This window comes from Melozone crissalis, unplaced genomic scaffold (assembly GCF_028551555.1).
Source record: "Melozone crissalis strain CALT ecotype California unplaced genomic scaffold, PUWL_Pcris_2 ptg000057l_1, whole genome shotgun sequence".
In the NCBI taxonomy this organism is placed as follows: domain Eukaryota; kingdom Metazoa; phylum Chordata; class Aves; order Passeriformes; family Passerellidae; genus Melozone; species Melozone crissalis.
The window spans coordinates 9,374,132-9,386,970 of NW_026535835.1; the positions used below are offsets into that span (position 1 = coordinate 9,374,132).

The 12,839-nt window shown below is 47.6% G+C and overlaps 1 protein-coding gene and 5 non-coding genes across 6 annotated transcripts in view; all 6 read right to left on the reverse strand.

Annotated features, from left to right (window-relative positions):
* The window catches only part of TEX14 (testis expressed 14, intercellular bridge forming factor), a 38,514-nt gene extending 25,902 nt beyond the window's left edge, over nucleotides 1-12,612 (reverse strand). Inside the window, exons 1-5 of the mRNA XM_054287279.1 lie at nucleotides 12,451-12,612; nucleotides 5,024-5,138; nucleotides 4,037-4,202; nucleotides 1,656-1,792; nucleotides 524-605 (exon numbers count right to left, since the gene is read on the reverse strand). Coding sequence (XP_054143254.1) covers nucleotides 524-605; nucleotides 1,656-1,792; nucleotides 4,037-4,202; nucleotides 5,024-5,138; nucleotides 12,451-12,586 — 636 coding nt within the window. The 5' untranslated portion in view covers nucleotides 12,587-12,612. The remainder of the gene's footprint in view (nucleotides 1-523; nucleotides 606-1,655; nucleotides 1,793-4,036; nucleotides 4,203-5,023; nucleotides 5,139-12,450) is intronic.
* On the reverse strand, nucleotides 6,196-6,409 carry LOC128944318 (small nucleolar RNA U3). The gene has a single exon (XR_008483793.1). It is a non-coding gene; the product is annotated as a small nucleolar RNA U3 (small nucleolar RNA).
* On the reverse strand, nucleotides 7,275-7,488 carry LOC128944332 (small nucleolar RNA U3). Its single transcript, XR_008483806.1, has one exon. It is a non-coding gene; the product is annotated as a small nucleolar RNA U3 (small nucleolar RNA).
* LOC128944329 (small nucleolar RNA U3) lies at nucleotides 8,874-9,087 on the reverse strand. The gene has a single exon (XR_008483804.1). It is a non-coding gene; the product is annotated as a small nucleolar RNA U3 (small nucleolar RNA).
* LOC128944330 (small nucleolar RNA U3) lies at nucleotides 9,907-10,120 on the reverse strand. The gene has a single exon (XR_008483805.1). It is a non-coding gene; the product is annotated as a small nucleolar RNA U3 (small nucleolar RNA).
* Nucleotides 11,491-11,704, reverse strand: LOC128944333 (small nucleolar RNA U3). The gene has a single exon (XR_008483807.1). It is a non-coding gene; the product is annotated as a small nucleolar RNA U3 (small nucleolar RNA).
* Nucleotides 12,613-12,839: the final 227 nt, after the last annotated feature.

The window sequence follows — 12,839 nt, forward strand, 5'->3', positions numbered from 1 at the left end:
TTGAAAAGAAGAATGCACTAAAAGTTAAAAAAGCTGAAAAGAAGAATGTACTAAAAGTTAAAATTTAAGAATTCATTAAAAGTTGAAAAGAAGAATGCACTAAAAGTAAAAACAAAGAATTCATTAAAAGTTAAAAACAAGAATGCAGTAAAAGTTAAAACGTTGAAAATAAGAATGCAGTAAAAGTTAAAAAGGTGAAAATAAAAATGCAGTAAAAGTTAAAAATAACAATACACTAAAAGTTAAAACATTGAAAATAAGAATGGACTGCAAATTAAAAATAAGGATGCACTAAAAGCTAAAAAGTTGAAAATAAGAATGCATTAGCAGTTAAAAACAATGCAGTAAAAGTTTAAACATTGAAAATAAGAATGCACTAAAAGTTAAAAATAAGAAAGCACTAGAAGTTAAAAATAAGAATAGATTAAAAGTTTAAAATAGCACAGACAATGACTGTGAGGAACAGCAGATTCTGGGGAAAATGTTCCAATATCACGAGGAAATCCCTCCCCCAGCACCTCACCTTCCCAAAACCAAAGCTGTAAATGTTCTTGGCCACGCTGGGTTGTCCCTTCAGTAATTTCCCCAGAGGAGCCTCAACGTTTCTAAACACCAAAACCAAAAGCAATAACAGCAATTTATTTACTCCAAGGCTTGGATACAGAGAGAGAAGGAAAAAAAAGCAGAATTTCTGCCAGAATCCTGCATTTGACTGGTCCCAAAAATACAATGTGGGTGTTAAAATTCTAAATTATTGTGCAGCTCATTAAAACTTTTTGGATGGATTTTTATGATATTTATTTATTTCTTTAAAGCAAGATAACCAATAAATATACATATACACACACTGTATATCCTGCACTGCTTTTTTATTTTTCCCAACATTATCTGACACAAAAACTCCTGAAACAGTTGGGAACACCCCCCAAAAACATCTGCAGTGACCTTAAAAAGTCAAAAACCAAACTTCTTCCTGCTACCACTTTAATGCTACTAAAATCCAGTGCTTTTAATGCTGGTTTCAAGGGTTCAATTAATAAACAGATACACGAATTAACATTTATATAATAAATAATAAATAATAAATAATAAATAATAAATAATGTAATGTAATACAATACAGTATTATATAATACAATACAATACAACACAACACAATATAATACAATATAATACAATACAATACAATATAATACAATACAATACAATACAATACAATATAATATAATATAATATAATATAATATAATATAATATAATATATATTAAATGTAATTTACATATATATATGTTTAATTAACATATATTAATAGATATATATGTGTAATTTATATACAGATATTTACACCTATCAAGTTTCTATTTAGAACTGTGACAACAGAAGTAAAATTAATCACAGTGGACTTAAATTTGCTATTGTCAGAAAGATATAAGAACCTGCTAATTTTAAATGAAAAAATATATAAAAATTTAGATATTTATATATAATTTAGGGAAATAAATAAAAATAAAAAAATAAAAATATAAAATAACTAATAGGAAAAACAAATTAATATAAATATATAAAATAAATATAAAATAAATATATATATTATATATAATTATAATTATTTTAATTTTAAAATAGCAGAAAATGGAAATAAAATATTTTTTTACCCTTGGACAAGGCCACCAAACCTCGAGGGGCTGCAGATCAAGGCCTTTGAGGAGCCAACTTTCCTGAGCAGATCAGAGGGAAGGTTCCAAATGGCAGCCTGCATGTGCAGGGTGCACTGCTGGATAAATTCCAGCATCTGGGCGGAAAAACAATAAAATTAGAGAGCTTCAGAAGAAAAAGAACGATTTTAAATTCATAAATCTGGATTACTGGAAGGAATAACTGGTTACTTGTAATATCAAAATGGGAATTTTGAGAAAGGCATTAACAGAAAATCAATTTGATGAAAATGGAAGAAAAGGTGACCTCAAACAGGTGACAAAATTTGAAATTTCACCCAATTGGAATTGGAAAAATCACAGAGAAAACTGTTGTCACTATAGGACACAAAATAACTCGACACACACTGTTGTTCTTAAGGTAAAAAGGGAAGTTTATTTTCTGACTCCAATATTTACAGATTTCCAAAAGTGACAGTGGATTGGAGGGTGAAAGTGCCACCTCTCCAATGACACTGGACAAAAGAACAAATTTCTATCAAATTTCTCCTCCTCCATAAAAGAGGAACGCAAATGTAAAGTTATGTAAATGTAAAACAATAAGTGAAAAAATATTTAATATAAAACAATAAGTTATTTACAGAAAGTGTGTGTCAGAAAGTTCATTACAAGAACATAAACATCAAAAAGCTTAAAAAATCTTTAAAAAATCAGAACAACAATTGTAATTTTAGGTTCCTTTTTAAAAGGAGCATTGTGATAATGGGGAAGAGGAGTTTGAAATGAATATTGCAGCCAGGAATCAGCTTCCACAGCAATACCTGAGTGTGAAAATGGAAAAGAGGGGTTTGAAATTAATATTGTAGCCAAGAATGAGCTTCCACAGCCACACCTGAGTGTTGTGATAAAGGGGGAGAGTTTGAAATTTGAAATGAATATTCCATCCAAGAATGAACTTCCACAGGAATACCTGAGTGTTGTGATAGAGAAGGAGTTTGAAATTAATATTCCAGCCAGGAATGAGCTTCCACAGGAATACCTGACCATTGTGATAAAGGGGAAGAGGAGTTTTAAATGAACATTCCAGACAAGAATGAGCCTCCACAGCAATACCTGAGCATTGTGATAAAGGAGGAGTTTGAAATGAACATTCCAGCCAGGAATCAGCTTCCATAGCAATACCTGAGTGTTGTGATAAAGGAGGAGTTTGAAATGAACATTGAATATTATGGAACATCCACAGCCATACCTGAGCATTGTGCTAATGGGGAAGAGGAGTTTGAAATGAACATTGAATATTATGGAACATCCACAGCCATACCTGAGCACTGTGCTAATGGGGAAGAGGAGATTAAAATGAACATTCCAGCCAAGAATGAACTTCCACAGGAATACCTGAGCATTGTGATAAAGGAGGAGTTTGGAATGACCATTCCAGCCAGGAATGAGCACCCACAGCCATACCTGAGTGTTGTGATAAAGGGGAAGAGGAGTTTTAAATAAATATTCCAGCCAGGAATGAGCTTCCACAGAAATACCTGAGTGTGAAAATGGAGGAGTTTGAAATTAATATTGCAGCCAGCAATCAGCATCCACAGCCATACCTGAGCATTGTGATAAAGGAGGAGTTTGAAAAGAATATTCCAGCCAAGAATGAACTTCCACAGGAATACCTGAGCATTGTGATAAAGGAGGAGTTTGAAATGAACATTGAATATTATGGAACATCCACAACCATACCTGAGCACTGTGCTAATGGGGAAGAGGAGATTAAAATGAATATTCCAGCCAAGAATGAACTTCCACAGCCATACCTGAGCATTGTGCTAATGGGGAAGAGGAGTTTGAAATGAACATTGAATATTATGGAACATCCACAGCCATACCTGAGCATTGTGCTAATGGGGAAGACGAGTTTGAAATTAACATTCCAGCCAAGAATGAACTTCCACAGGAATACCTGAGCATTGTAATAAAGGAGGAGTTTGAAATGAACATTCCAGCCAGGAATGAGCACCCACAGCCGTACCTGAGCATTGTGATAAAGGAGGAGTTTTAAATAAATATTCCAGCCAGGAATGTGCTTCCACAGAAATACCCGAGTGTGAAAATGGAGGAGTTTGAAATGAATATTGCAGCCAGCAATCAGCATCCACAGCCATACCTGAGCATTGTGATAAAGGTGAAGAGGAGTTTGAAATGAATATTGCAGCCAGGAATGAACTTCCACAGCCATACCTGAGCATTGTGATAAAGAAGGAATTTGAAATGAATATTGCAGCCAGGAATGAGCTTCCACAGCCACATCTGAGCATTGTGATAATGGGAGAGAGGAGTTATAAATGACCATTCCAGCCAGGAATGAGCACCCACAGCCATACCTGGGCGCTGCTCTCCTTGCTGCCTGTCAGGGCCCAGAGCTGGGGAGTTCTGCCCTGGCTGTCGTGCACCCGGAGCTCTCCTCCCTCATCCAGCAGCTTGCTGAGGATGCTCTGGCTCCCCGAAAACGCAGCTGCGTGCACTGGGGTGCTCCCGTCATAGCAGCGACTGGGGAACGGCAGGGAATGATCAGCAGGGGGAAAACAGCATGAAAACAGCACTAAAACAGCATGAAAGCAGCATGAAAACAGCATTCCTGGAGTGTTTGTGTGCCCCAAATAACAGAATAAAGAATATAAATATATATATTAAAATTATATATATAAAAATATATATACCATATATATGATATATATAATATATATCATATATAACATATATTTATATATATACCATATATATATATAAAATTTATACCATATATATATAATATAGAAATAAGATTATTTCTACATTTACTACTGAGTAGCTTTGGTTAAAAAACAGCATTCCTGGAATGTTTGCGTGTCCCCCAAACAACAGAATCAATCATTAAAAAAAAAAAATTATTACTCTATTTACTGCTGATGAGCACAGCATTCCTGGAGTGCTTGTGTGCTCCAAATAACAGAACAAACCACGAAAAATAAGAAAATTATTTCTATATTTACCACTGAGTAGCTTTGGTTAAAAAACAGCATTCCTGGAACGTCTGTGTGCCCCAAATAACCGGATAAACCATGAAAAAAAAATTATTTCTATATTTACCTCTGAGGAGCTTTGGTTAAAAACCAGCATTCCTGGAATGTTTGTGTGCCCCAAATAAAATAATTTTTCATTAAAAAAAATAAAATTATTTCTATATTTACCTCTGAGGAGCTTTGGCTAAAATACCAACGCGCATCTTAAGCACTTCTTCATTTATTCCCAGTGAATGTTGTGTTTCATGCTGACTAAACCAACTTGAAGATTAATTTTAATTTAAAAAAAATAAATGTTTGATACTTAACTGATTGGCATCCGAGCCGTATTCCAGCAGCACATCCACTATTTTACCCAGCCCCAGCAGTGCAGCAGTGAACAGACAGGTCTGGCCCATGGAATTCACAGCATCAACAAAAATTCCTGCAAGGAAACCCAAAATTCCATGTTAATTAAAAAATTGCTTGTTTTAATAAAAGCTAATGGTTCATCATCACTGCGGTGAGCTGCTGCAGGTACAAAAATCCAGCAGCAGAAACTGAGGGGGGAAAAAACCAGCAAATTATATTTCTGTGGCTTTCTATAAGGAAAGAACTGCATGTCCACAAGGATTTTAAATACAGGATGTGTAAGTAACAAATGGTGTTTTTATGAGTTCTGTAAGGAACTATACGTACTGTTTAAATTAGACAGATGGATATGTAAGTATATATATATACATGGAAATATATATATATATATATATATATATGGATATATATCTATATATTGATCATCTCTATAAGTACAAATGATGGATATATAAGTAGAGATGGATGAGCACATATAACAGAGGACAGAATTAATGAATGAGTAAATTATTCTTTAATAATTACCGATTAATAAATAAATTATTATTGTTATCATTATTGTTATTGTCACTATTGTATTAATAAATAAGTTAATTATTCTTTTGTAATTACTTATTAATAAGTTTATTATAATTATTTTTATTATGATTCTTACTACTGCATTAGTAAATAAGTAAATTATTCTTGAGTACTTGCTTATTAATAATAAGTTTATTGTTATTATTGTTGTGGTTGTTGTTGCTATCATATTAATAAATAAGTCAATTATTCTTTATTAATTGCTCAGAGCATGGCGCTGATAACGCCAAGGTCGCAGGTTCGATCCCGGCATGGGGCATTTCCTGAAGAGATGAACTCTGATGTTTGTGGTCCTTTTCCAGTCAAGAACCCAACATGATTTCGATTATTTGGGAGCTTTAATTTTATTCTAGATAATTAATTCCCATCTGAAATTGAATTCCGATCTGGATATAATTAGCAAGGTGCTGAGCAAATTGATTCCAGATTGTTATTAAGAGCAGGTGAAGAGCCACGAGCACGACTGAAAGAACGACGGGCGTAACACCGGAACAAAGCGGCTACTTGGAAAGTTTTACTATCTTTTGACCACGATAAAAATAGGGCCACAAACCACTCAGCCCGTGTTCTCTCCCTCCCGAGCCCCACACACGGGGCCGGGAACGGTCATCAATGGCGAGCGGCCCCTGCCCAGGCAGCACCGCTCGCCCGCTTCGCGCTCAGGAGAGAACACCTCGCTCCTCCTCGTGGCTTGTGACGCCGATCAGGGAAGATCACTCTCCTCTAGTGACCAACTACAGAAATGATCCCTGAAAGTATAGTCTTAACCCAACCCTGCCCGCCGCGCCGAGCCCTGCCGCCGCCACCCGCGCTCAGCGCACGGCGAGCCCCGAACCCCCGCCCCGGAGCGGCCGGCGCGGCCCCGCCGAGCCCCCGCGGCCGCGGGAGCGCGCCCCGAGCCCTGTGGGAGCGCCCGCGCCCCGAGGAACGGCCGCGCGTGGCGGCGGTGGGGACACGCCCCCCTGATCTGCATCTTCTCCCCCCGCTGGCCAATCGGTGCCGAGCCTGCGTGGCTCCGCCCCTGCCCCGCTTTCCCGGCCGGGGACGCCGCCGACGCCGCCGCGCGGGGCCCAGGACGCGTCACGGGAGGCGGAATCGGCACCGGGCTCGCCCTTGTCCCTTAATGAAGGTCACTAGGTCACAAAAACCCCCTGCAACGCTCCAGGATGCGGGAAAAGTCGCTCGAAAGCTGCATGGAGGAAAAGGACCTGGGGATGCCTCTCGGGAGTGGGTGCCCAAGAGCGGGCAGCGTGCCCAGGTGGCCAAGCGGCCCAGTGGAACGTGGCTTGTACCGGCAGCTGTGTGACCAGCAGGACCAGGGCAGTGACCGTCCTCTGTACTCGGCACTGGTGAGGCTGCACCTTCAATCGTGTGTCCAGTTTTGGCCTCAGCATAAACAGATTCCGGACGTTGTGCGGCTGGAATGTATCCAGAGAACGGAACAGATAAGGAGCAGTTGAGGGAGCTGGAGGGGCTCAGCCTGCTGGATAAATTGCAGTGTGCATTGGAAGGACTTATAAAACACGTTTATAGCATTTGGGGTCAGGATTCGGGAGGCAGCAGGCAGGGGAGGCAGAGATCTTCTTGCGTTTAAGTTCTGTTTTTTAACCACATTAAAAAAGGGCCACAAACCACTCAGCCCGTGTTCTCTCCCTCCCGAGCCCCACACACGGGGCCGGGAACGGTCATCAATGGCGAGCGGCCCCTGCCCAGGCAGCACCGCCCGCCCGCTTCGCGCTCAGGAGAGAACACCTCGCTCCTCCTCGTGGCTTGTGACGCCGATCAGGGAAGATCACTCTCCTCTAGTGACCAACTACAGAAATGATCCCTGAAAGTATAGTCTTAACCCAACCCTTCCTGCCGCGCCCGGCCCTGACGCCGCCACCCGCGCTCAGCGCACGGCGAGCCCCGAACACCCGCCCGGGAGCGGCCGGCGCGGCCCCGCCGAGCCCCCACGGCCGCGGGAGCGCGCCCCGAGCCCTGTGGGAGCGCCCGCGGCCCCGCGGAACGACCGCGCGTGGCGGCGATCGCGACATGCCCCCCTGATCTGCATGTTCTGACCCCGCTGGCCAATCAGAGACGCTCCCCAAGCCTGGCGCCGCCGCGGCCCCGCCTTCCCGCTCTTCCCCCCCATTCCGCACCAGAAAGTGACGCTGCCGCCGGAGCTCGGGCTGTCGCAGCTGTCGCGACACGACACAAAGGACCCTCACCGCCCGTGCTGCCGCTGCCCCGGCTCCGCAGAGGAGAACAGCCCCGGTACCGACAGCCCCAGCGCGGCACGGTTGCCGCCGGGGCGCTGCACCGGCTCCCGGCCTGTCCCGACGCTGTCAGGGTGGCATTAATGCATTCATGGAGCAAAAAGAACAAACTGCGGCCTTTACACCTCTGGGCTCAGCCCGAGCACCACCGAGCGACGCTGTAAAGAGCACAACACTGAGCAGTTTCTCCCTAACCCCATCTGAATTTGTAGCCTGACCTGATCCAAAACTGATGAGCGGCAAATCCCGAACAGGTTCCCCTTAGTCCCGTGTCACTCTCTGATCATCACCGTTCATCAGGGGCAGCACTTTTGAACAAGAAAGTGTCCTTGCCCGGCACTAAGAGATGGGTCGAGAATGCCACTGGTCTGAATACTCTCAGACTAAATCCCGTTTGGCTGCTGGGCCCTCCCTGGGGATCGCGCACTGCGGGTCCCTGCAGCGAGAGCCTGGCTGCGGGTGGTGTACAAGAGACGGAAATTCCCCTGGGGGAGGTTTGTTCATCCCTCTCTGCTCTCTCCTAGTATTTTTTTAACCACAATAAAAAAGGGCCACAAACCACTCAGCCGTGTTCTCTCCCTGCTGAGGCCTGAGGGGACAGAGGGGGCTCAGCCTGGAGAAAAGGAGCCTCAAAGGGGACAGTCACCCTCCCTGCCCCGGCCTGCAAGGAGGATGTTGGCAGCTCAGGTCTGTCCCTTCTGCACGGAACAAGAGACAGGGTGAGAGGAAACGGCTTCAGGGCACACTACAGCAGGTTTCGGTTTGATATTGGGGATAATTTATTCACTGCAAGGGTTCTCAGGCACGGGCACAACTGGCCAGGGCAGAGGCTGTGTCGCCATCTCTGGAGGGACTTGTAAAACATATGTTTGTGGCATTTGGAGTTGGGATTCAGGTGGCAGCAGGCGGATGAGCTAGAGCTCCTCAACACATTATATCTGTTTTTTTGACCACAACAAAAAAGGCCACAAACCACTCAGCCCGTGTTCTCTCCCTCCCGAGCCCCACACACGGGGCCGGGAACGGTCATCAATGGCGAGCGGCCCCTGCCCAGGCAGCACCGCTCGCCCGCTTCGCGCTCAGGAGAGAACACCTCGCTCCTCCTCGTGGCTTGTGACGCCGATCAGGGAAGATCACTCTCCTCTAGTGACCAACTACAGAAATGATCCCTGAAAGTATAGTCTTAACCCAACCTTGCCCGCCGCGCCCGGCCCTGCCGCCGCCACCCGCGCTCAGCGCACGGCGAGCCCCGAACCCCCGCCCGGGAGCGGCCGGCGCGGCCCCGCCGAGCCCCCGCAGCCGCGGGAGCGCGCCCCGAGCCCTGTGGGAGCGCCCGCGCCCCGAGGAACGGCCGCGCGTGGCGGCGGTGGGGACACGCCCCCCTGATCTGCATGTTCTGACCCCGCTGGCCAATCAGAGGCGCGCCCGCCCGGCTCCGCCCCTGCCCCGCTTTCCGGACCGGGGACGCCGCCGCCGCCGCGCTGGGCCCAGGAAGCGTCACAGGAGGCGGAATCGGCAGCGGGCCGGGATTCGGGAAAAGTCGCTCGAAAGCTGCATGGAGGAAAAGCACCTTGGCATGCCGCACAAGAGTGGGTGCACAAGAGCGGGCAGCGTGCCCAGGTGGCGAAGCAGGCCAGTGGAACGTGGCTTGTACCGGCGGTTGTGTGACCAGCAGGACCAGGGCAGTGACCGTCCTCTGTACTCGGCAGTGGTGAGGCCGCAACTCGAATCCGGCATCCGGTTTTGGCCCCAGCACAAACAGAAGGACGTTTAAGGAGCTGGAGTGGGTCCAGAGAAGGGAACAGATATTGGGAAGGGTCACGGATCTGATGAGGGAGCTGGAGTGGCTCAGCCTGCTGAATAAATTCCAGTGTGCACTGGAAGGAATTATAAGACGTGCTTGTGGCACTTGGGGTCAGGGTTCAGGAAGCAGCAGCCAGGAGAGTCAGAGCCCCTTTACAAATTAATTCTCTTTTTTGACCACGATAAAAAAACAGGCCACAAACCACTCAGCCCGTGTTCTCTCCCTCCCGAGCCCCACACACGGGGCCGGGAACGGTCATCAATGGCGAGCGGCCCCTGCCCAGGCAGCACCGCTCGCCCGCTTCGCGCTCAGGAGAGAACACCTCGCTCCTCCTCGTGGCTTGTGACGCCGATCAGGGAAGATCACTCTCCTCTAGTGACCAACTACAGAAATGATCCCTGAAAGTATAGTCTTAACCCAACCCTGCCCGCCGCGCCCCGCCCTGCCGCCGCCACCCGCGCTCAGCGCACGGCGAGCCCCGAACCCCCGCCCCGGAGCGGCCGGCGCGGCCCCGCCGAGCCCCCACGGCCGCGGGAGCGCGCCCCGAGCCCTGTGGGAGCGCCCGCGCCCCCGCGGAACGGCCGCGCGTGGCGGCGGTGGGGACACGCTCCCTGATCTGCATGTTCTGACCCCGCTGGCCAATCAGAGGCGCTCCCTAAGCCCGCGCCGGCGCGGCCCCGCCTACCCACTCTCCCCCCCATTCCGCACCAGAAGTGACGCTGCCGCCGCAGCTTGGGCTGTCACGGCTGTCGCGACACATCACAAGGGACTTTCACCGCCCGTGCTGCCGCTGCCCCAGGACCGCAGAGGAGAACAGCCCCGGTACCGACAGCCCCAGCGCGGCACGGTTGCCGCCGGGGCGCTGTGCTGGCTCCGAGCAACTGTCGACGCTGTCAGGGGAGCATTCATGGGCCAGAAAGAACAAACTGCGGCCTTTACATCTCTGGGCTCAGCCTGAGCAACACGGACCGACTCTATAAAGAGCACAACACGGAGCAGTTTCTCCTTAAACCCATCTGAATTTGTAGCCTGCCCGACGTGGTCTTCCTACAAGTGATGAAAGGCAAATCCCGAACAGGTTCCCATTAGTCCCGTGTCACTCTCTGATCATCCCCGTTCATCAGAGGCAGCATTTTTAAACAAGAAAGGCCTCCTCCCCTGCACTAAGAGATGGGCCGAGAATACCATTGATCTGAATACTCTCAATAAAGCCTAAATCCGTGTGGCTGCTGGGCCCTCCCTGGTGATTACGCACTGCGGGTCCCTGCAGCAAGAGCCTGGCTGAGGGTTGAGAGCCAGAGATGGAAATGCCCCTAGACAAGCATTGTTCATCCCCATCTGCTCTCTCCAATTCTTTCTTTAACCACAATAAAAAAGGGCCACAAACCACAAACCCATGTTCTCCCCCTGCCAAACCCTGAGGGGACGGGGAGGAGGGTCAGCTTGGAGCAAAGGAGCCTCAGGGGGGACTTTCACCCTCCCTGTGCCGGCCTGCAAGGAGGATGCAGGCACCTGGGGTCCCTCCTGCACGGAAAACTGAGGGGGAAACGGCCTCAGGTTGCACCAGGGGAGATTTCAGTTTGATATTTGGGGAATATTTATTCACTGCAAGGGTTCTCAAGCACGGGCACAGCCGGCCAGGGCAGTGTCGCCATCCCTGGAGGGATTTAGAGGACATGTGCTTGTGGCATTTGGGATCAGGATGCAGGAAGCAGCAGCCAGAAAGCCAGAGCCCCTTTACAAATTAATTCTCTTTTTTGACCATGATAAAATAAGGGCCACAAACCACTCAGCCCGTGTTCTCTCCCTCCCGAGCCCCACACACGGGGCCGGGAACGGTCATCAATGGCGAGCGGCCCCTGCCCAGGCAGCACCGCTCGCCCGCTTCGCGCTCAGGAGAGAACACCTCGCTCCTCCTCGTGGCTTGTGACGCCGATCAGGGAAGATCACTCTCCTCTAGTGACCAACTACAGAAATGATCCCTGTAAGTATAGTCTTAACCCAACCCTTCCTGCCGCGCCCGGCCCTGACGCCGCCACCCGCGCTCAGCGCACGGCGAGCCCCGAACACCCGCCCGGGAGCGGCCGGCGCGGCCCCGCCGAGCCCCCGCGGCCGCGAGAGCGCGCCCCGAGCCCTGTGGGAGCGCCCGCGCCCCGAGGAACGGCCGCGCGTGGCGGCGGTGGGGACACGCCCCCCTGATCTGCATGTTCTGGCCTCGCTGGCCAATCAGAGGCGCGCCCGCCGCCAAGGGCCTGCCCCGCCCTGGGATGGCGCAGTTCTCCATCAGCGCAACTCACTGAGATTTGTGATTCTAAAATCGAAACCAAACTGCACCAAGTATTTGCTTTTATGTACAAAATTCCTTGTTCCTATGTCGCTACAAATCTGGCTGTCAAAATGCTTAAGGTCTAAACCGTACCCTAAGCATTCGGCTATCCGAAATAAAACCCCATTGAAAGAGAATATTCCTACAGCTGTCTTTCAGGATTTTAGTATACAATGCTTGTCATGAGCCCTTTACTTATAAAAGATTAGTTTTCTTTTGTACTAACTTGCTTTAATACATTTTTCGATTCAAGAACTATTCCAACTTAACAGAAAAGGCCAGCTATAAATCATTTCGTTAATATATTTCACTAAGAAAGCTGGATTATTCAAGGAATATGCTATTTTTTACCAGAAATAAAAGAATACAGGGAAAAGTAGATATTTTCTGCCAATACTTGTCTAAACTTAGCTTTTACCTTTTTTCAGAAGCTTCTTCACTTTCACATAGTTCCCTTCCCTGACATACTCATGCAGGTCAGCTTCCAGGGAGTCTCCTTTTATACGTCCAAGCTTGACTGGGCATGGAAATGGGAGAGGGATGGGATGAGCCATCTTCTTTCCAGAACGCAACTGGGAAAAGGTAGGAAACATCAAGCTGCAAAGCACCTCAACGTAAAGAACTTATTTGTAACTTAAAAACCTGCTAAAAGTTAGCTCTGCTCCCTGCAGAAACATCCAGAGATGGGAGGCGAAATCAGCCTCCCGCCCTCCCTAACACTGCCCGCTGAGACGGGAAAGGCGACAACCGGGAGATCACAGACCCTGCCAGGAGCAGCGATGTCGCCGGGGCACACAGGCGGGTCAC